The sequence below is a fragment of the Solanum stenotomum genome, chromosome 1 (assembly GCF_019186545.1).
Source record: "Solanum stenotomum isolate F172 chromosome 1, ASM1918654v1, whole genome shotgun sequence".
Taxonomy (NCBI): Eukaryota; Viridiplantae; Streptophyta; class Magnoliopsida; order Solanales; family Solanaceae; genus Solanum; species Solanum stenotomum.
In genome coordinates, this window is record NC_064282.1 from 92,587,689 (window position 1) to 92,611,653 (window position 23,965).

The 23,965-nt window shown below is 34.6% G+C and overlaps 1 protein-coding gene across 1 annotated transcript; it reads right to left on the bottom strand.

The window, feature by feature from the left end:
- Positions 1 to 9,589: 9,589 nt before the first annotated feature.
- Positions 9,590 to 23,229, bottom strand: LOC125863343 (protein DGS1, mitochondrial). Its single transcript, XM_049543536.1, has 14 exons — positions 22,903 to 23,229; positions 22,554 to 22,668; positions 22,075 to 22,278; positions 18,850 to 18,987; positions 18,567 to 18,728; positions 16,104 to 16,298; positions 13,960 to 14,060; positions 13,235 to 13,324; positions 11,805 to 11,877; positions 11,695 to 11,723; positions 11,472 to 11,595; positions 10,306 to 10,416; positions 9,907 to 10,007; positions 9,590 to 9,797 (listed from the first exon to the last, which is right to left on the bottom strand). The coding sequence occupies exons 1-14, from the start codon at positions 23,124 to 23,126 to the stop codon at positions 9,677 to 9,679; spliced, it is 1,788 nt and encodes a 595-aa protein (XP_049399493.1). The 5' UTR covers positions 23,127 to 23,229; the 3' UTR covers positions 9,590 to 9,676.
- Positions 23,230 to 23,965: the final 736 nt, after the last annotated feature.

Genomic DNA, 23,965 nt, shown 5'->3' on the forward strand with positions numbered 1-23,965 from the left:
ATGTGATTGTATCTTACACAGATATCATTAATATATATTTTACTATTACAAATCATAAAATGTGAAATGTGAAATGTTCTTTACTCTCTACAAGTATTTTGCTCTACTTCTCATAGCTATCGTTACATTTTTTGACTCATGAAAAGTGAAAAGGTAGAAACGGCTAGTCAGTCATGAACTACTTGACTTCCCTATAATGATTCAAAGTTTAATAAACTCATTCAATCTTTAATTTGAGCCTTTGCTATCGTGGGCTAAATAGATAGCTAATAGTTATGGGCAATAATTCCTTAATTAGGGGTGTGCAAAAACCAAACCGACCAATAAATCGAACAAACCAACGGACACCCCTAATTAGTATATACAAAACGAACTTCTTTCTTTTTTACAAAATATAAATTTGTGTGTCAATTTTATATTTAAAAAATGAAATCGTGATATAGAATTACCAAATCAACTTTTTTCAAGAATTTTGGATTTCATATCATGTCCGTACCCTAATTTCATCAATAAAGTGTGTGTGACTCACTAATGAATACACAAAATATGGTTGATTACTCGAACTCATAACATGTGTCTAAGCCATCAAAAAGAAAGTTGAATCTTTAAATGTTTTTCCCTCTAAAATATTATTATTGTTTAGGTACAATCGAAAAACTATCGACATTTTGCTACTTGACATAAATAAAGTTGAATACCCAATCTTCTTGAACAATGTAGGAAGGGCCACATCACGCATTGTGATCTTACCACTAGATCAACGCCTTCGTTTTTCTAAAAAAAAATATTGCAAATTTGCTTACCAAGTAAAAAGGACTCAGTAAGGTAAGAGTCCATTTCATCTTCAGTTTTTCATGTGCATCTAAACATATACAGAAAAAACAAAGAGCAAACATGCTAAGATCTATCTCCCAACTCCCTAATTAGATGTTTCATAGAGGATACACAATCCTATATCTATCAAGACTACAGTAACTTCTGCAAAAGAACTAAAGAAAGCACTCGATCAGAATGAAGTTGTTCGTCTTAGCTGATATCTTGGTTCAGACGACAACTCGGATAACATGTTCTCAGCTCCTGTGCAAGGTAAAAGAGTTCAGTGACAGTCACTAAAAAGACAACAAGCTGGTTTGCTGAACTTAAGAACAGAAATAAGAAAAGGTGGTTTTTTGTAACATGTAGATGTAGCGCGCTTTGCTGAGTTTGGACTGATGTCTTAGACCAGTAGGCCAAATAACAAGACATCTAGAAAACCGAGTAGGCAATATATAAGAAAGACTTCATCAACAAAGAGCAAACTATTCATGTCATGCCTATATGGTTTCAGATTTGCACGCCTTGCAACTCTCTTCCGAACAACTTTACAAGAAAAAGGAGAAGTATAGATTCGAAATAACAGGAGGTGTGAAAAATGATTTAGCTATTTGAAATCCTAAAATTCACATTGTCAAGAAATCAGACAAATAGAGTAACCTGTACTGCTTTACCAGATAATTAACAATATGAGAAAGAGCAAAACCTGTACAACAAAGTCTACTAATTTATTTGGTTTAATCATTCGGTATCTGAATCCCATTAGCACTAACAAGACATTTAAAATGGCCAAAGGATCTACCATAGCTGCAAACACACTCCAACTGATGATCATAATAATACCAATCAGAGATAGATCTTTCACAAATCCCATATATCAGTTATTGAAAAGACATGTATACCATATATCTCGAGCTGATGGTATCGGAAATAGCCGCTCTACCTCACAAGGTAGAAGTAAGGTCTGCGTCACTATACCCTCCCTGAACCCCATCTGTGGGATCACACTGGATATGTTGTTGTTGTTGAGAAGATATGTGATGGAAATCCTATGTCATGTAGAAAGTAACCGGTACCACGGATCACATGTTTAAAGGTTTTTAAACACACCATATATTTAATATAATTACTTCAAAGGGAATATGAAACGTGTATAATGTCAAAGGTCTGATTTTTAGAATGGTAATCCTATGGCACAAACACCACATTCACTCTTGATATTGTAGATAAGAGGGTTCAATATCCCTACAGATTTAGGCTCATTGTAACCAATCACTAGCACTATTGGCTCAGGTTTTCTTTCCTAGAGAGTAGAGACTAAGAAAAATAAAATACATCAAAAAGAGGCTAAAGTATACAAGCTTTAATATAATAAGTCCTTATGTTGCCCAGAACCAAGGTGAAGTGATCAACAAACATCATAACACCAAAAGGCCTACTTTTGGATCGTAAAGCAAAAACCAACTCTTGCCATAAGAAAATCTTAAATGTGTTGATCCCAAACGATCAAGCTGTAAGGAGTTAGCAGGAAGAAGGTTTCTTCTTGTCAGTCCGTAAACAAACCATCAGAAGAAGGTTTAACCAAACTATCATGAAGACCAAATTTTAGCATAAGGGAAATTCTCCTCAAAACTGACAAGTGCACTACGATGCAGTCAGATGCACGGAAAAAGGTCGTAGAACATGAACCAGAAGTGAAACAAAATACTGACAAGAAAAATAAAATGAATGCTAGCTCATAAAATTACCGATACCTATCTAGATTAATTTTTTTTAATTAATATCTTCCCAACTCTTTCCTGCACCTCCTCTTTCTTCTCCTTTTCTATAACTTAAGGAAGCAAATATCACTTTGCCTACCAGAGGAGGAAGGAAAAAAGGGAAGTACCAAAGTAAACTCAACTCTAAACAATAAGAAACAAACAAGAAATCACTGAAGGGAAACTCACTCAATCACTGTGTACTACAAGCATCTAGGACTATCAGTCCACCAAGCATCCCAAAAACACCTGATGAATCATCAAAGGCAGCATTCACTTATAACCATTGCATCAATTGTTCAGAAAGGCAAAATTTGCATTAGCATAATAAAGCAAAACATCCTTTTCTGGGTAAAAGCACTGTAAACTTTCTTTTTGACTGGTAAGAGAATAGTATTCTAAATCCCCACCCCACTAAACTATTCAAAGACACTGGTGATACCAAACAATCCATCACAACCACACAACACACATGACACAAGTAAGTGCACAATAGATGGATGGGAACTTATTTATATTGGAGAAATTCAAAAGCATTATCTATACTCAGTAAAATGCAATTGATTATCATATATGTACTAGCCTAACTAATGTTTCCTAACAATTTTTTTAAAAAAATAATCCCTTATCATGCATTTCCAATCCTCTATCTTTAGAGCAATTCGACAAATGGTCTATGAACTAAGCACAAATGTAGAGGATATGCAACTCTGCATTTTCCAAGTTAAGCTAAAAATATTCAAACATAGTCACTACAATTGACTTTGTTTTTTTGGGGGGGGGGGGACGGGGAGGGGGGCTGGGCTTACAACCAAGACCTTCCGATATATGTAAACTCATTGATCTTAGCACTCTCATTTTATCTTTATGACATACTTTTGGAGGTACTAACATGTAGGAGACCAATAAATACCAAGAGTGAAGAAGACTCTTTATTACTTTGAGAAGAGATTCAATGGTGTGTTTTTCTACCTTTCTTTGATATGAAGCAAGATTACCTGAATGTAAAAAACTTTTGACCCCTGTTTTCAAGACTTATGGAGGCCAGATAGATAGGATATCCCTCGGAAGGAGAATGAAGATTATTATCATTCTCCCCACTTTTTACTTCACTAACATGTCCTTACTATTTTTGACAGCTCACTAAAAAAATGGGTCTTTTCGACATTCATACAAATTTCCCAAAAAAGAATTCATAGGATTATCAAAAAGAACCATATCTGCTTGATTGATTGCCCGAAAATTGTACAGAGAATGGCGTTTTGGGTGAAGCAAAGTTGAGGGAAATAAATTTGGAGAGGATGCTAATGTACTACCTTCATGTAGTAGTTTAGCAAGACCCAAATAATATATATATACATACACAGAGACACACACTAAACAATTGACAATGGCAAATATCATCAGCATTGATATCAGTCTAGGTCAAGATAAATGGAAGATACTTCTGGAACTAGTTTTTGGTATTTGGTATGTTATATATATTTAACTTATTTCTATCTTAAGCTCCTTGTCTAGTCAAATACTTTCATATAACACAAAACAACCATGAATAAACCTTATTGTTCAAGTGTTTTTGGTTTGTTGGTCCGTTTATTATTTGCTCTATTTCTATCTTAAGTATTTTCTGCGTTCTTCTTGAGCCACAGTAATATACACACATCAGACATGCATTAAAGGAAAATAGTAGACAATGGTGTTAAGTCCCCCTCTTTCACAGAGATACCCCATGCAGTATCTTGAACAATATTAAAGATATATCTATTCAAGAAACTGAATTAATATGTTATCTTGAACCCATTAAGCACAAGGGTTCAAAACCTAAAATCTTGAATTTGTCTGTAAAATCAAATGAATTAAAGCTCTGTAAAACACGTAATGAAAAAAAAAAAACCCATGAATTGTACCTTTATCCTTTTCTTCACCATCTTATTAAGGCCGTGTCTACCGTTGTAGAACTTGAATAAATAAACCTAAAATCTTGAATGTTGGGTCTAAAAACAAATAAATTAATTTTGAAAACCATTATTACCTCTTCTCCCATTTTTCTGAAGCTCCACAACATTAGACATGGCCTCTAAAGATGGTGAAGAAAAGGAACGAGGCAGTATACTAACTAATTTCACAGAGGATCTTGAAATTAACACATACCAATGTTTATATAGGGTTCATCCACTATGCCGCCGCCTTAAGAAAAGAGAGCCAAAAACAATGGTATTTTGAAATATGCTGCCAACATCTCTAAGAGAGAAAATGATCAAAATGGTACTTAATGTATGGCTTTGATTTCATTTGGTCCTTAATGTATGGACTTGATGGAAATAGTCCTTTATGTATCATTAATTGTGATCAATTTGGTCCTTAATCCTAAAATTAATATTTTATTTTTTTGCCATCAAAATACACGGAATATGTAAAAGATGCGCTCGTTCAAGACTTTCCTTCTCCTATTTCCAAAAATTCCAAAATGGCACATCAATTTTTTTTTAACCAAAAGGGAAAAATCGCTCCTGACGGAGCGATTTTCTTCTGACAAAATTGACGTTGTTACTCCTTTAAAAAACATAAAAATCGCTGCCGGTCCAAAAAAAAAATTTCTTTTTTCTTTAAAATCGCTGCTGTGAATTTTTTTTTTTAACAACGCTGCCCCAACAATATTTAAAAAATAGACATACCTGCTATAGCAGCCATTTTCTTAAAAAAAGTTTAAATTTTTTCTTATTAAAAATTCCCAAGGCGAGGACTGCTTAAAAAATAATGGAAAATCGCTCCACGTGTAGCGATTTTAGTTAATTTTTTTAAAAAATAATCGCTGCCATTAAAATTTTAGGGTTAAAGACCAAATTGATCACAATTTATGATACATAAAGGACCATTTCCATCAAGTTCATACATTAAGGACCAAATGAAATCAAAACCCATGCATTAAGGACCATTTTGATCATTTTCTCTCTCTAAGGCCACATAAACAATGGTTTGTTAGAGAAATATCTCAACTTTGATCGAATTTGTTGTTGCGATATTAAACTTTTATGAAGGCCTATTACCTTTTTAGACTATTTAATACGGTATTAAATAGTCTAGAGAGATAATAGGTTCAATACAAATCCGACCAAAATTGAGTATTTTTCAGACTCTTATCCCTATAAATAAACACATGTCCCAATCATCATTATTTGAAATTTACAATGTTTGTTTGTGGTATTTTTATTTTTTAAAATTTAATGATATTTGTTTTCTTTTTTATAATAATAATATAATATTAACGATCTAACATTATTAATATTCAAAATAAAAGATAATTTATAAATAAAAAGATAAACAAATAAAGTCATAACTCATGAGGAAGAAAAAAAAAACATCCTAGTGAGATTTATGTAAATTAATGTCATGCTTAAGTGAAGGATGTGCCTCAGCAAGTTCTTGGATTCCCGATTTGGAAAGTATTATTTGGGCATGAGATTTGTTGCAACAACGAATTCGATGGAGAGTATGAGGTGGAGAAAACATTAAGATTTGGAGTGATCCTTAGATTCTTAATTCGATCGTTTGAAACTCGTATAAGAACATACATAAATAAATCCACAATTGATGATAAGCGACCTTATAGATCAATACCATCATATATGGAATATTCAAGATCTTCATCATCATTTTTGCCATAATGATATTAACTCTATTTTGTTTATCCTAATATCTAGTACTGAAAATTCTGATAAAGTTATCTAGAACTATACAAATTCAGGAAAGTACGAGATTACGAGGTAAGATTTGGTTATCATCTAGTGAAAAGTCTAGGTAATAGTACTTACCCTAGAATTGAAAGACCTCAAGTCGGTGGTTAGTCTTTTTTTAAAATCTTCTTCGACTTTTTTATGATCAATTAAATAAAAAATAATTTTAATACATATCTTAATATGTAAATATGTATTCAAATTCAATGTTCTAATTTTAGCGAATAAATAGTCGAATGCCTTCATTTTGTTGTGGAATTCTTTTATTCCAAATAATTCTAATCTATCCTACGTTAAATACCATGAGTATTTAACAGAGAGAGAAAATAATATTTCCTTGACTACAATTTCTTTATATTTTCCTAAGCATTCTAATTATAATAAGTTCTGATTTATCACAAATTTTGTGTAGTTCTTGACTATGTATATCTTGTTAAAGAAATATGATTTTACACAAATAAAAAACTTAGACCACTTTTCATTGGCCGTTCAAAAATCAAGCTGATCGATAAATTAAATCGAAAAAGTGTTAATGATTTATTATTATTGAATTATTGAGTTAAAAGTTTTTAATGGTTTTATAGAAGAAAATTATTAGGTTATCGGTTCAGTTGGCTTTTTAATATTGGTTTATTGTTTATAAATCATTAACCCATTAAGATTGTAATAATTTATTACTTTACTCATACATAAGTATTAAATATTAATCTCAATACATTATTAGTTATTGTCTTTGTCCTTTCGCCTTCAATTTACACTTCACATTGACTTTGAGTTTACAACTTCACATTATACAAAAAAGCAAGAACCATATTTCTCTTAATTTCTCTTTCTGTTACACTTGTATAGTTCTTTTCATGCCAGTTATTTTTATTTCTATTTTATGAGCATTTGTAAAATTACATTATTGTCTTTCTGTGTCAAATTTATTAGAGAAGTCATATATTTATTTTATAAGCATTTTCTTATTGGTTAAACCGAGAATCGAATCGTTAATGAGCAAAATTGATAAATCGAAAACCGATAAAAAATATCTTATTAATTTGATTATTAGTTTAGCATATTTAAAAACCAAAAACTAAACCGATAATACATAAAACCAAATTGAACCAGCCGATACACACCTACCCTTGATTAGTGAAATTGACATCTTCCGGCTGCATTAGTATATTAGGTTCACAAGTTGTCCTAATCACTGAGTTTATACATACTTTGTATTTAATCCCCTAGAGAGTGCCATTGATTTATTTTTTTAATGACTATGGTGTGAAGACAGTGTATGTGCACTTAGACTAATTCAACGGGATATCTGTTATCTTCCATCAATAATATGTATAAAAAAATTCTATCAATCAAGACTAGTACAAATAAGAAGAAATTACCTATTTTTTTTTTGTCTCTATTGAATTTGTGCCTGAGCACTCATAATTTCCTTGATCATTAGACCACGCCATTGGATTCGGTGCTATTGTTATTGAGGATGAATTGTTGACAAATTCAAAATTAAGGAACTCTTATAGCTTTCATTACAAATAGAATACAAGTAAACATATAACACATACAAACTAAGGGTGTACAAAACCGAATCAAATCGCAAATCGAGTCAAATCGAACAAAAATCAACTAGTGGTTTGGTTTGACTTGATTTGGTATTGGAAAAAAAAAACCCGACTCTATTTGGGTTGGTTTGGTTTTAACTAAAAAAAGTCAACCCGAGACCAAACCAACCCGACATTATATATGTAATTTTAAAATTTTATTTTATACATAAAAATATTTACATTGATATAATTTTAAAATATTTCTTATACTATTTCATAGTTTTAATCTTTTAATATATTATTTCAAGTTTAAAACTTAGATTTGGAATGGTCCAATAAAGATTATAGTTCATAGATGTTGATAATTATAATAAAACTTAAATCAAAATCAATTAATACTAATGCAAAAAGAAAATCAATTCAACACTAAGAATGACAATAATATTGAATATTTGTTCTTTAGTTTTACATTGGTTAGACAATTAAAATACATAGCCTAATTTTAATTTTCCTTAAATATTTAGTAATGTTACTAATACTTACTAAACTTATTTTAGCATGATTTAGTACTTTTAAATTATGATCATTTTCATTATGACTTTGCAATATTTATTTTATATGATGATTTCATTATTATTTTTTATTGAATATTTTAGTGTCATCACTCATCTCATATTTTGTGTTATTTTCTTAAGAAACACCTTAGATAATTATATTTTGGTTGGGCTAAAAAAATATTTGAAGCATAAGTTAATTATATGTTTATATGCAAACTTTACCGAAAAGATCCAAAAATCTGAAAAAATTCAAGGTTTATTAGTTTGGTTTGATTTATAAACTTAAATTAAAATTCGACACAATGGTTTGATTTGGTATTTGAAAAACCCGAACCAACCCAGGTTGAAAAACCCGAACCAACCCAGGTTGAAAAACCCAAAAAAATCCGAATTTTATTAGTTTGATTTGATTTATAAATTTAAAATTTTACACAAATGATTTGATTTGATATTTGGAAAATTCGAACCAACCCGGTCATGTACACCCCTAAATACAAACATTGCCAAGAAGGTGAATTGTTGATAAATTCTTAATTAAGGAACTCTTGTAGCTTTCATTGCAAATAGAATACAAGTACATAAAACACATACAAACATTACCAAGGAGATTGCTTCTACAAAATGTTCATACAAACATTCTTCTACAAAATGTGCAGAAACAATTATTGAAGTTTGAGTAGACTTGAGAAGAGTACAAAACAACAACATATCCATAGTAACTCCACAACTCCTAATATTTTTACTGTGTAGTAATTTAATAACAAAGGGGTGTCAGTCAACAACCCTCAAGTATATGTGGCGCCACCACTGGAGGGTAAGATGTACGAAGACCTTACCCCTACATTTGTGGAGTAGAGAGGTTGTTTCTGATTAGACTTGCAAAAATATTACCAGATGAATGCAGTGACCCAGTTGTGGGTGATCTCTTACTTCCAAGGAATAGGTCTTTAACAAGTAACAGCTAATGAAAAATTCACATCTTTTTTTCTTCTCTAAAGGCCTGTCAAATGGGAAGTCATTGCAGAAAAACAAAGAAGTCACAAACAGATGTATTCCCCAATTCTTTGCTGGGGAATGGGAGCTTGGTTCTCTCTTAAGTTGTACAATTTAAATGTCGTGGACATTGTAACGAGCAGCAAATGCTCTTGGACAAAATCTCACCCCCGGAAAACAAAAGAAGAGGGTGGAGCCTGAAAGGGGGGGCATCATCCCCCAATTTATACAAAAGGCAAGGTTGTTTGAATGAAACAGTAAATGTGAAGACTGCAAAACTACTGTGTCTTTGGTAACGGAAGCAAGCAGTCATATACCCGTTCCATCCGTGATGTAATCCTGAGTTTATGTGCAGTTTGAAGATCTGGTTTCGCCAAGTCAATGATATCCTGCCTCAAACTGTTCACATGTAAATGTCATATTAGAGTAACAAAATTTCAGAAAATATATTTTGAAAATCCATGACAGACAAAGTATGGGTTAAGATAAATGATGAAGAGAAACAAACCTTATCCATTCACCAGTAGCCCTTGCATGTCCTTCCACAGCACAGTATAAGCGATCCAGATAATATAATGCCAACCCCAACATGCATTGAGCATCTTTTTCCTGAGGAGTTCGGGGAAAAGACGAAAAAAGTGAATAGGAGAACGAAAACAAGAACAACTCCAAGCTATGGCAGCATTACATGCAAGCACCAAGTTTTTATCTAACAAACTAACTGGAGAGCAAAAGATATTTATTGCATTACTGTTAGGGAGAAAGGGAATAGGATTGAGTAAAGGGTTCCAATTTACTAGATGAAAATAGATTGCAGGATAGCGGAAGAAATATGAGATTATCAAATGCGCAAATACTATTGTACAAAGATTTAATAAAGGTGCTGGTAAAGTTCAAAGGGCCTTACTTGTCCTTGCTCTTTGCAGCTTTCTAATTGCATAATCTTTCTCTCTACTTCCACAATTAGCAGTCGTCGTTGAATTCGGGCAACCCTTCCCCTACCTTCTGCTTTCTTATCCTGATTATATTCAAGATTTAATGGTGTTATATGATTTCGCACAGCATGGCAAAACTCTTAAAATGAGAGACCTCTATTAACCATCATATTATCATATATATCGACCAGTAAATGTTACTATTTCCTTTCTTGATAGTTTCAACTAATACTCACTTCCTCATGTCAATAGCATTAGAAGGGGAAAAGAGAAATGAAGAAAATATCCGCTGGAGTTGTTCTGAGCCACAGTTGAGTCCACTTTTTAGGTTTTAAATGGAATGGAAAGTGCCCAATCCAGAGGATCTAACAATTGTGTGCAATAATGAAGAATTCATCATTGTGTAATATCATAGAAACTGTTTCTGTGAATTGCATAACAAGCCTCCCTCATCAGAAAACTCCTACCCCGATCTCCTTCCCAAGGGAACTCTTTCCGATCTTTTTCTATGATGACATCAGAAGTAGGTTCCCTTATTGCCTCCCATAATCCAGTACTCTCTCTGGCGAACTCTGAATTTATGACCAACCTCTCCTTCAATAATCTTAAAACAAACAGGATAACAGAAGTAGTGGTAGTAGCCGAACTAGCTGATATAGCTCATCAAAAGTAGAGGCTTCAAGAACTGCGTGAATCGAGAGTGGGGGGAGGAGAAGAAGGTCCTTATACAAAATAGCACGCTTAATATAAGTGTGGGAATAGAACCCTGTTCCCGCTCTCCCCAGAGTCCTCCTCTTTGTCTCTCATGTGACAAAAATCCTGATCCCTTTTACAATTATTTTTAATGGAATATTATATATGACACAAAAATTCAACTTTTTAGTCCTTCAGGCTTCTAACAACTCATTTGTCTTCTTATATGTTTCTAAAGTGATAATGGCTTCAAACTTGTGATGCTGCACTGATCTGCCTTAGGGTATTCCTAATCAGTTTACTGAATATGACCTCAAGAAAAATGAGGGGACGCGGAAGATTCAGGAGGCTATTAAATATTCATCACGTTACTGTGAGATCAATTCTTGGATGGAAGTCATAGTTATGTCCTACATACACACAAAACGAAAACAAGCTACTTTACCTGTTTAAGCCAAGCGCGCACCAACATGATCACAATAAGGGAGAGGAAGAAAGCGGGCAAAGCAGCTAAAATAGCAAAATTGATTTCATTGGCCCTAAGAATTTGATCCAGCTCCAGCATAGCCCTGTTTTAAAAATATGAAAATCAGAGAAGAAAGCAATAAACACCTTTTACTCTCAGAAGTTATGACTTCAGGACAAGAATATCAGTTGCTCTCACTCACTCTTCAATGTCAAGCTTCAGCTTCTGAACCTGTAATGCAGAAAAAAAATGTTACATGCCAAAACCAGAAAGAATTGACTGCAAGTCTGCAACAGAGTGGAGTATATTTACCTGGATAAGAAGAGCACGAGAAAGCTCTCCAGAAAAAAGATTTTGAATTGGATGCATCAGTTCCTTCTCATACCTAAAGTGAAAAGCTAGCTTACTTAATAACAACAACATAGACAGGTAATCCCACAAGTGGGGTCTGGGGAGGGTGGTGTTTACATAAACCTTACCCCTACCTTGTGAAGGTAGAGAGGAGCAAGCTTACTTAGAAGAGAGACATAAAAGAACACACCTAGTTGTACGGTGGACCAAACTGTTAGTAATGTGAGCAAAAAATTAATCTGATTCAAACATGGTCTGTCAAGCATATATTACAACTATGCAATAGACTTGTATCATTGCTTTGGTTAAACATTCAACAAATACCAGGAAAGCAAACAAAATTATTTGAAGCAAGCTGAAAGTAAAAAGTTAAAGATTCTGTATAACATCAGAAACCCTTGTCAGTTAACTAGAGATGACAAATAGCTGGTCCATCCAGTCATCATACCCAAAAGGTTAAATTCATTCAAGAAAAGCATCCTGCAGTTTTTCAACAATGAAAACCTCTTATACCTCCACAATAGAACCTGTAATTGTCTGAGCAGGCAAGCAGTACAGACAAATTCATGGAACATGAGAAGTACTACCAATACAATAAAGTTGTATGGAATATTGCTTCCGGAAGAGGATGAGGACCATTGGATAAACTATATAATATCAAAATTAAGCATGCCTCTTCTTTTTTCTTTTGTTTATAATGAAAAAATACTTAATGTGCATTTTTTCTTATGCAACAAGAAGAAGTTTATTATCTTTGTCTGATTATCAGTTTCATAGACAAAAATGAGGCAGGAAAAGGGTTCAGCATTCACAGTAGGTCCTTTCCGTGTGAGAAGGAAACAAAGGATGTACATTGCCTTCTTTTGCACTGTCAAGTGACCAAACAGATCTGGGACATGTTTCTTAACCTATTTGGGGAGGTGCAAGTGATGCTAAAATCAGTTAGGAGCTTATATGGTGCTCCACATCCACACTCCACCATCCTCACTGTCCCATCTATTAACCTTCGAGTTCTAATGACAAAAATCAAATGCTCCCAGCATCGAAAATTCTCCTTCCTACACAAATATTATGTTACCCTTTCTGATTGTATCTATTCCCTAAATTGTAGTTCCTCATCCCCAAAAAAATAGAAACTAAAGATACATGTGATATAAGCAATGCAAAACCTGTATAGCCAGCACCTCATAGCATCCAAAAAGATCAAAATAAAACATGCAAGTACTTCCTTAAAAATCTATAAAGTGACAAGCGAGAAAAATGAATCTATTAGTTTACAACCATGACGTGCAATGGAAGGAAAATAGCATCCTCTACAATGAGTACTAACTACCATTATACAATCCCTACATATTAAATAAGCAGCAAACAAAAACAAAAGGAAGCCATACCTCATCATTACTATTTCAAGCATTTCCTGGTCTGTTGCATTTGGTGGAGCCTTCTCACCCTTCGTCTGCTCAGTGAAAGCTTGCAACATTCTGCAAACCAAAAACACCGTAACAGGTTTATCCCATAGCACTAAATGCATAAAACAACTCACTTTCTGCACTTACGAAAAGAAGATAACAAGCTAAACAGCATGCATAACACTCCATTAAAGAGTGAAAGACAAGAAGCACCCCTAGAGCATCATACTGACCATGAAGCAGGCTGGTGTCTTTCAACAAGGACCACATAGAATATTCTACAAAAAATGTTAAAGAAAACGCAAATGGAATACACACATCGAGCTTCTTAAGAAAATATATAAAGAGCTTGTCCAAGTTAGAACTTTCTTCTCCCCACAAGATTACTTTTTGTCAATTGCTAAGAATTGTGAGCAGCAAAAGCAATTTAAAAAAAAAAATAATTGGGGGTGGGGGAAGGGGAAATGGGGTAGGGGATTACAATGTGAGGAATCAAACTCTCACCATTAAGGTGGGAGTTCAGGTAACCAACCAACTAAGCTACTAAGATTCCCCGCAAGAGCAGTTCAAACCCAAGGAATAAATGGCTTATAAAGAAGTCTACTAACTTATCAATACCTTCGTAAGAATTAAAGATTGAATTACAAATATTATAAAAGAGACTCATGATGAAACAGTTTAAAAAAAATCAATTTCAATAAACCAACCTGTGTAGAGAGTCGGCAGTTAATTGCACTTCTTCAGGTTCCATTGCACCCTTCTGCCTCTTCCGGAATGTGTAGAAAAGATCGTCCCTTATAGAGATGAGCTGGTGAAAAGAAGACATACAACCAAACATTTACCGATGACAATCAGGGTAGCTTATCACCAAAACCTTAACTAAACCTGATGAGCCAACTCATATTAGCCAAAACATAGAAAACAGATTAAAAGATTGGTCATTTGAAAGTCCATCATGAATGGAAGGATCATTAGATAATGCAAAATCTCATATACACCTAAAAAGATAAATGAGAACTGAAATGCAAGATGGAAACATATCAGTCGAAGTGCCGAACAGCAGTGACCAGTGACGAAAGAAGTATTTCTTAGCAAGCATGATGAGACAAACAAAAAAAGAAAAGAAAAGGTGTATATTCTCCAAGTGAAATATTCATGTGCAATATTAAGAATCTACATGATGGAAAAAAAAGATCTCTCGACCTAACATCAACAAGAAAGAAATCAGAATAGTCCTAAAATTTACAGACTATCACAGAATGAAAAATCAAATCAAGGTTTGTGCTCTCATTAAAATTTGAAGAAGTCATATATATAAGCAATTAAGAAATATGTACTCCAATCCTATTTATGCACATTATAGATGTAGAGGACTTATATAGCCCAACAAATTTGGCATTGAGGCATAGTTGTAATGACATAAGCACTCTAGAAAAGATTCCTATTGGAGAATCCATCCGAAAAGAGTTCTTCAAAGAGAAGTTGCAATACACATTTTTATGGTAATGCAAAGAAAATGTTCTAATTACAAAGGTGAGAGTTGATCTTGCCACATCATTCTTATTGTACAAGTTGTATAGTATAACATACATCAGAGCCTTCAACCAAAGAGGAAATCATGTTGAAGGGTGCAGTCAGAGCAAATACAAATTGAAAAGCCAATTTGAACTCAAAATGTTGATAAACGATTTGCATTATCTTTTTCTTTTTTCAGATCAGTTAGATACTAGAAGATAGTCATAAGAATTAAATCCTGCAAAGTCATATTATTAATATCCCCAGTATTTGTGCAAATAAATGTTTTCATATTTTGGTTGGCATCAGTAGAAATGTGTGACCATCTCATTTAAAAGCTTTAACTATTAGAGAATGACACTTTTAATATTTATTTCAGGTTTCAAAACTCCCCCTCAAGTCCGGGCCTGATTCTTTTTCTTGGATCAAGCACGTGGCCTATTTTTATTGATGGGTGGCAATAAGACTTGAACCAAGGATCTCTGCCTATTCTAATACCAAGTGGAAATCTCGCACATCTAAAAGCTTAAGTCGTTAAAAAGCGAACACTTTTAATGTTCATTTAAGGTGTTTAACATCATAAATTCCAACTCTCATCTTATTCATGGATGGTTTCAAAAATACAAGGAAAGTCCACTTGAATACACATGATAAAGAACGAGCAACCAACCACGGGGAAATTCATATAAATCTTCACTGGCTTGATAAATTCCCAGTCTAGCATCATGAGAATACTATAAGCTTTTACACAAAAAACTCAAATCCTGATAATCCCCCTATCTATACAATTCCAATATTTCCAGTACCATTTCTCAAAAAAGAAAAGAAAAACTCAAATCCTGACTCCACGTATGAGTTACAACACAACCCCATGGTGATATTGGATCTGCATATCAGTCGACTATTAAAATGCTAATGCTTCATCTTTTCTTTTGATAGAGTTAAAAGAAATGCAAATGCTTTGTCATTCCAATATCTTGAAACGCATTTCCACTACAATTGTAACTCCATGAAATTCCTCAGCATCCTCCACAATCTTAAGGATGAAATTCTAATCCTCATAATTAATTTGCAGTAACAAAACAATTGGAAACCATTTATGGAGGACTGCACACATGGATCATGAGAATATAGGAAATCTCCTGAGGACATTTGAGTGTTGACAGAATTAATCATGATATGCAAAGAGTGTTGACAGAATTAACCATGACAAGCAAGAGTGTTGACAGAATTAACCATGATAAGCAAAGTCCAGTAGGAACTCAGGAAATAGTATTCAACTTCAATTATTACAGATAGGATCTGAATGCAAATATAATAACTAGGGGCAGCTTACCGGTTGCTCTACATGGTCATTCCAGAAACTAACTGTTGACTCCTTTGCCTCACGGATCCAATTGTCGATGTCAGAGCTTCCTACTAAACTGCTATGGCGAAGTAACCATAATGAACAGATAGAGATGCCCACAATCCCACAAGTATAGGGTATCCAGTATCGAGTAACTCTTCTGGGCTTCCGGTGAATTGTAACCTTCAAAAATTAATGGCAAACAAACAATCCTCAAACGATGAGTCAAATTTACAAAAATATTCTGATAACATACATTGCACTTTGTGTTGTATTCCTCAACATGCACACTCATGCACTTCAGCTATACATATCTCAGTTGACAACTAATGTCATGGCCTGACAGTTACTATATACAGCTGTAACACCTCGGAAGCTCCTAAGATCATAACAGGCTTTGGAATCGAAATGACAGATATCAGCACCAGAAGGGAGTTTGTACGGACCCATTCACGGACCGTGAAAGGGACCACGGGCCGTGAAGGGATCCGTGGAAGCAAACTCAGAAGTTGGAAAGTTGAGGCGAGTTTCATGGAAGGGTCCACGGATCGTGAAAGCTTACACAGACCGTGTACCTGTCCGTGAACCCGACCCCCAAGGACTCATGAAGCCTGGTCCTTCACGGACACCTGTATGGTCTGTGGAAGGTTACACAGACCATGGACAGGTCCATAGAAGTTGACTTTCAGAAACCCAATTTCCCCTCCTGTTCACGAGCACCTTCACGGACCGTGGGGGCCTCCTGAAAGGTGTTCCGGCAGTTTTAAGTCATGGCTATTTTATTGCTTTCCCACTCTTTTAATCTCGTTGCTATACAGTTTTGGCCTATTCTAAGTAGGAATAACTAATTACTAAGACCTAACCACTCCATTCCCTCTCATTCTCTCAAAATCAATTTCTTCTCTCCCAAGGCAAGATCAAGAGCTCCAAGGCTTCGAGTCTCCTCTTCCAAATTCAGCTAGGATTCCTATCAAGGTATGTGGGAACTTCATCAATGGGTCCTTTTTCACCCATTGAGTCCCAAAGAAACCTCAATTTCTCAAATTAATGATCTTCCTAAATTCTAGGGTTTCATGATTTCTTATCGGCTCTTATTCAATTTCAGCTTTTCTTTATGATTGATCTAATTATGCATGAATTGATTATAATTCAAGGTTTTCAATGATATTTTCATAAATCCATGATATGCAGGTATTTTCATGATCATAATTATGCTATTTTCACATGCAAGCTTCATGTTATGATTTTTATGAGTAAGGATGCTTTCAGATAAAGTTCCATTCAGTATATATGATTATCATGATTTAGATGTTTTCAAATAAAGTATCTCTCGGATTATGTTATGTTATCATGATTTAAGGAGTTACTCGGATTATCAGATTTTCATGAATGATACAATATTATTAGATTATTACTGTTTCTAAATTAATGCATGTTTTTTCGTAGGTAGTTTACTTAGCACCGAATGGACCTAGGGATGACTCACCCGTTAGTAGAGGCATGAGACTTTTAGTAACAATCTCTTTGTCCCAAAACTACATGTCCCCATAGGTCTTTGTCTCAGATAGACATTAGCTAGTGGATCCACCTTAGCTCAAGTTTCATGGTCCTTGCCTTGGCAAGTAAGACACTCTCTTTTCGGTGTGGGAGCAGTACACTGTACTCCGTGTTGTAGCTCACATGGTTTATGTTGGTTAATTGTATCTCCCACATTATGATATGATTTTCAGATATTGCATGACCTTGTACTATGTTTTCCGATTCAGATTATCAGTTTTCACGTTGTGTTTACTTGGTCATTGCACTAGCATGTTTTACAGACTTATCATGTTATCATGTCATGTCTATGCACTTCCCCCATTCGCAGTACATTTTGAGTATTGACCGCATACTTTTCTGCCTATATTGTTTCATAATATAGGTTCTGACGCATCTCATCATGCTCGTGGTTAGTACAGGATCCCTTCAGCTTGCACTGTTTTGTTGAGTCCTCATGGATCAGGGACATACCTTCTTATGCTCATATTCAATATTATCTTTCAGTTTCAGATTATTCGAGTGAGCTAGGGACTTGTCCTAGTAACTCACTTATGTTTAGAGGCTTTTCAGACATTAGTTTTCCACGTATGATTGTCGTGCATCAGATTCTCTCTTATGATATGTTAGACTCGACTCTGCTCATCAATTTACTATGTTTATGTATGCTATCTTAGTGTCATGCTATGTCATGTGGTTAGCCTAAGGTCCCTTGTAGCTCTAGTCATCATGTCATGTCTAGGGGTAGACTTGGGTCATGATAACAGCATCCCGTTTCACTTTAGTAATACAGTGGTGAGTTGAAAATCTGATAACGATGAAACCAAATCCATTGCTAAAGATAAAAAGATGACCACATCAGGAAGAAAGAAAAGGTAAAAGCTATCTAATTACAAGTCCGTAGAGAACTCTTACAATGGCAGCTAGATAGGTGTTCAATCTGTCCACATTTTGGTAGATCAAATTGATAGCATCTCTAGTCTCACAATCAGTCCATTGAGACCCTTCTTGATTAACTTCTGGAAGTTTCTCAAATATCAATGGAAAAGAATAGCTTTCATCAACAGAAGAGCTTTGCTGCAGAATAAATTAATGGACAATGTCAAAAAACAAAATTGACAAACATGTAGCTGGCAAAACAGCCGTTTTCAAACATTTTAGGTGGGGAACTTCTATGTTACACAAAAAAATTCTTCACCTGGCGCACTGCATGAAAATGTCCAATTGATGCCTCCAATTTCAGAAATAGATCATTCATATCAACCAATAATGATGATAATGACTTCTCAGAATCCTTGACCAATTCCTCACCAACCTTATCAACCTTCATGTAGATCTATATATATGCAGGAAAGACATGAATTGAGCATTTATTCCTCACCAGCTTTGTCAGAATGAAAAATATGGTCCATAAAAGTAGTGTTATCAAAAGCGAAAGCGAAGATGCATACCAAGTGTTTGTTGGAGCTTTAAGTGCAACAAAAATTCATATTTTAGTAAAGAAGTCACAGATAGATAAAAATACATATGTAATGCAAGAAAAAATAACTATCGACATGAATAATAAAAATAATAATACAACAACATACCCAGTCAGTCCAGCAAATGGGGTCTGGGAAGGTGGGGTGTACATAGACCTTACCCCTACTTTCATGGGGTAGAGGGGTTATTTCCTATAGACCCTTTCGGCTCAAGAAAATTGTTTTTGGGTACTGCTAGAACACCAAAAATACAAATTCTTGATACATTTGTTCTTGTCTAGAAATCTGCAACCTCGTTCCCTCTAAACACGCCTTGTTCCTTTCCAGCCATACAGTCCACAGAGTGCAAATAGGAATAGTCCTCCATATGTGCTTCAAGTTTCTTTTAATTCTTGGAGACTGCCATATTTCCAAAAGATTATTTATCTTTTATGGTACAACCAAAGAAACAGCGATTATGTTGAAGGGAAGTTCCTAGCATTGTCTTGCTAAGCTACATTGCTGCAATGTAAGAAAAGATGCTCCTTGTGTCTTGTTCTTTGTCACAAAGGAAACATCTGTTGCACAAAGATAAACCTCTCCTTTGTAGATTGTTCTGAGTTAAACAAGCATGCTTAGCTGCTAACCAACCAAAACAGGCTACTTTCACAGATGCCTTGGTTTACCACAACATTTTCCAAGGCCAATTTGGAATCCTCTGACTGTTCTGTTGTAATAGCATTCCATAGCAATTGTTAACTGAAATATTGATATCCTGTGGTTGAATCAAACTAATCTGTCTACATGATTTGATCTATTGAACATAAACTATCCAACTCCTAGTCATTCGAGCTTCTTTTGAAAATAATCTGCCAACCTAAGCTTGAATTCAAATATGAAATATATCCATCTTTGTTTCACAGCACAGTTAAATTCTTAAAACTCTCCTCTCCATTCCAAGTTTCAAGCCAATATTTAATTTCTGCACCACTACCAACCTCCAGCCTTGTATACTGAAGAAATTCATCCCACCATCTTATTTTCTTCCCGATTCCACCAGAAGTAAATCTAGTATTTCTAAAAGACTAAAACATGGGTGCACCACTAAAAAGGGAGGAGAAAAAAGTATTAAGTGGGAATTGATCCATGTTCCTTTAGGGTAAATAACTCAGCTTTCATAACAGAAACAGAAGCAGACGCAATCAAAAGAAAGCTTGGACTGAATGGCCAAATGCACCAATTAGTCTTTTTGAAGCATGGATGCCAGACTGCCAGCACATAATATTTGATCAATTCTAGATGATATGTACATAAATACCTAGTTTGGCGGAGAGACCATAGGTTGACGTGCACTATAAATTAGCCTATAAATCCGCACATAGATTCCCCCACCATTTTCTAATGGTGTTGGGTTTTGCTAGCATCCCTCCTTTTCACCATAAAGTAGTCTTTTACTTGGACTTTTACTCCCAGGCATGAATACCAATGCACTTTCTCAGTCCTACTTTCTAGGGCTGTAGAAGACCATTTTTCTGGCAGCAACCACCAGAATCTCAGCCTTTTCTTTCTAAGCCAACAATTATCACCCACTGTGATAATTGCTACACACCTTAGCCTAGGATGGAAGAGAATAGAATTTATTTCAACTCTGGGTTCAAATCATTCGACATCACTAGATAGAACTCGAGCAAGTCTGAATGATATGAATGGGTTGAAAGAAGTAGAAAGATGATGAGGAGGTCAGTTATGATTCCCATCTAGCATTAATACGGAAAATGTTATTTTTGGCCAGATTAATTCTCAATCCAGAAACTGCCTCAAAACATAGCAAAACCCCTCTCACATACAGTATTAGAACTCTATCAGCCTCAGAAAATAGATGGGAATCATCTGCATAAAGGATATTGTTAAGCATCATACTATCCTGATCATTTCTTCCAATTTTTGGACCCCTTAACCAACCTAGAGTTTATCTTTTTTTCAACATCGTACTGCCCAAATTTCAAGACAAATAAATAAGGTGGCAGAGGGTTCCCCTGCCAAAGTCCTCTCTGAGAACTGAAATTTTATGTGAGGGTCACCGATAATTAAAATGGAGAATTTTACTGTTGAAATACATAATTTGATCCATCCTGTCCATAACTAAAGTGCATCAGTCTTAATAAATTCAACAGGCATTGACAATTGACATGGATGTATGCCTTCTCTAAATCAAGCGTACATGCCACCCCTTTTTGTCTTCCTTCTCAAAAGTTTATCAAAGGCTCTCATTTATTGCTTCAAGCTATATATTATTTATTGTTGCCATACCTAAAGACAGCCCATGGGCACTGAGATGTAAACTTAAGTGTCATCAAAGTTAAGTGAAGTGCCCAAGCTATGGTGCACACAACATTAGGACTTTAACTTGCAAAAGATTAATTCCTTCCAATCACATATCGGGGGGGGGATGGTGTTTCAAAGCGAGACGTCTTTTATAGGGACAGTTGAGAATGTAAAGATATAAACTGATATAAGGAGGATATGAGAAATTGATGGAAGTTATCTCAATAGGAATATTGTCACTATTTAAAAGAAAAAACAAAGCAAAGCAATTTGGTATGAACAATGGGATATGAACTGATAAAGAATTGCACTGTCAAATGTCTTGTAAACCAAATAGGAGAATCAAAATTGAAGGATACTCTTGGATGAATTACAGTATCCAACTGGAGCCTAAACTCGAAATGCTTCAATTCCTATCCTCTGGTTAGAAGCCCAACAACTAAGTAGGTATCTAAACAACTCTTCAACTTCTCATTTTCCTTTAAACACAATCAAATAAATGTACAGGAACCAGTACGGAATGAGAAAATCAGCAAAGGAAACATTATTACAACATCAAAGAAAAGAACTAATGAAATAAACTACCAAATAACGTTACATGATTTATTTTCACGTGTACTAAGGCAAAAGCAACTAACCTGTGCCAAAAATGTAGCCAAATGATATCTTAAGCTACTCAAGAAATTTATCCTCTCAGATATATATGAAGATGCCAAACAATATGTATGTTGCATCCCAGAACCTTCACCAACACAATCGCTTAACAATTGAGTTGTGCCATTGAAAAAAGCATATGGTCCTCTCTCACATATCATGAAGTATGCTCTTTTAGCATTTGATCCCTGAAACCACACATACATAACAAATTTAACTTGAACTGCCTTAAAAAAGATAGTATGAAAATAAAAAAAGAGCAATCCGGAGCGCTAAAGCTCCGGCTATGCGCGGGGTCAGGGGAAGGGCCGAACCACAAAGGTCTATCGTTTGCAGTCTTATCCTACATTTCGACAAGAGATTGTTTCCACAGCTTGACCCCATGACCACCTGGTCACATGGAGGCAACTTTACCGGTTAAAAGAGATTGCATGTATTGTTTCAAATTAACAAAATAGCCAACCTGTGCTTTAGATTGCCAATATTCTAAGTTCTTCTGGATGTAATGCATATTTAGAAAGATGCACTCCATAATGTCCTCCAAAACACCAACAGTTCTAGATGCCTCACAAACAGCCCTGCATCTCAGTTAGCTTAGAAACTTTACTTATGAACAAAATGTTCTCTCAGATATCCTTCACTTCTAAAGATAAAAAAAAACAAAAAAACAACCCGATGCACTAAAGCTCCCGCTATGCACGGGTCCGGGGAAGGGCGGAGTTTATTGTGCACAGTCTAAAGCTGCATTTCTGCAGGAGGCTGTTTCACTATAGTCATATAAAATGTTAATTAAAGAGATTTCAGAGACTTACGTAGAAGATTCAGCGGAGGAAGGGAAAGGAAGGGGGAGAGAGGTCTTTCTACGACGTCGTTTACTGGTGCCTGAGCTGCCACGGTAGAAATTAGAAATCCTGCTGAGGAAATTCGAGTAGGAAGCCGCCGGAAAGTAACTGGAAATTCGATTCGAAAGGTAATCAGTGTATACGGAGATAGTAGGTTTTAGGCCCTTGCCGGCGTTTTCCGGCGGAGAATCCATCGGTGAGTTCAGTGAGTTGACAAACGCCGGTGATCGGAAAATATGCACGTACTATTTTTACAAAAGAAAAAGGCAATTTGATTCTTTTCAATTAGTTTTCTCTTTACTGAAAAAAATAATAAAAAGGAAGTTTCTCTTTTATTCACATTTAGGAAAAAATCTGAAATTCAAAACAATTTAATATACTTCTCTTTATTTGAGAAAAAAATGGATATAAAAGATAATGTAATTCCTTTTCAACAAGTATATATTTTAACTAGCAAAATTACCCGCATCTCGCGTGGGAATTTAATATTACGAAATTTATAAAATAAGGAGTACTTAAAACCTATTCGTCATTTAAACTAAAACACTACAAAGGAAGATGATAATTATAACATCTTATCATTTATTATTCAATCAATCATCTTTAATTTGATTTTATAGTTTATCATTTTGCTTCCACGAAGTGTTACTATTTGATATTTTTGAGGAATCAAATGAACATCAATCGATAAGATTAAATATTCTAATAAATAAATAATTGTTGGTGAAGGGATAAATAAATTGTAAAAGGTTGGAAAAAGTGAACAAATATTCTAATTTAACGTGTAGAAAGTTCAACCCTACCTTTTGCTTTACATATATCATTTTAAAGTTTCCATTTAAATGTATCATAAGTAATTATTAAAATGAAAATTAAGGGGAGAATGTATCATATTGGACAACAATTCAACTTATTATATATACTTGAAAGGGAAAAATATTACACAAAATTATTCAGTTTGTTTGGGTATTTTTTAAAAATCAACATACCAGAGTGATAAAGTTCAATTTGTAAACTACACTTCTATTCCAAT

What these genes read in the sequence shown, in the direction of transcription:
- LOC125863343 (XM_049543536.1), bottom strand. Translation starts at nt 23,126, where the DNA reads ATGGATTCTCCGCCGGAAAACGCCGGCAAGGGCCTAAAACCTACTATC. An exon ending in CTCGTGCTCTTCTTATCCAG is followed by an intron (nt 11,724 to 11,804) that starts GTAAATATACTC and finishes TCTGCATTACAG; the next exon opens with GTTCAGAAGCTGAAGCTTGA. An exon ending in GCTACTGGTGAATGGATAAG is followed by an intron (nt 9,798 to 9,906) that starts GTTTGTTTCTCT and finishes ACATGTGAACAG; the next exon opens with TTTGAGGCAGGATATCATTG.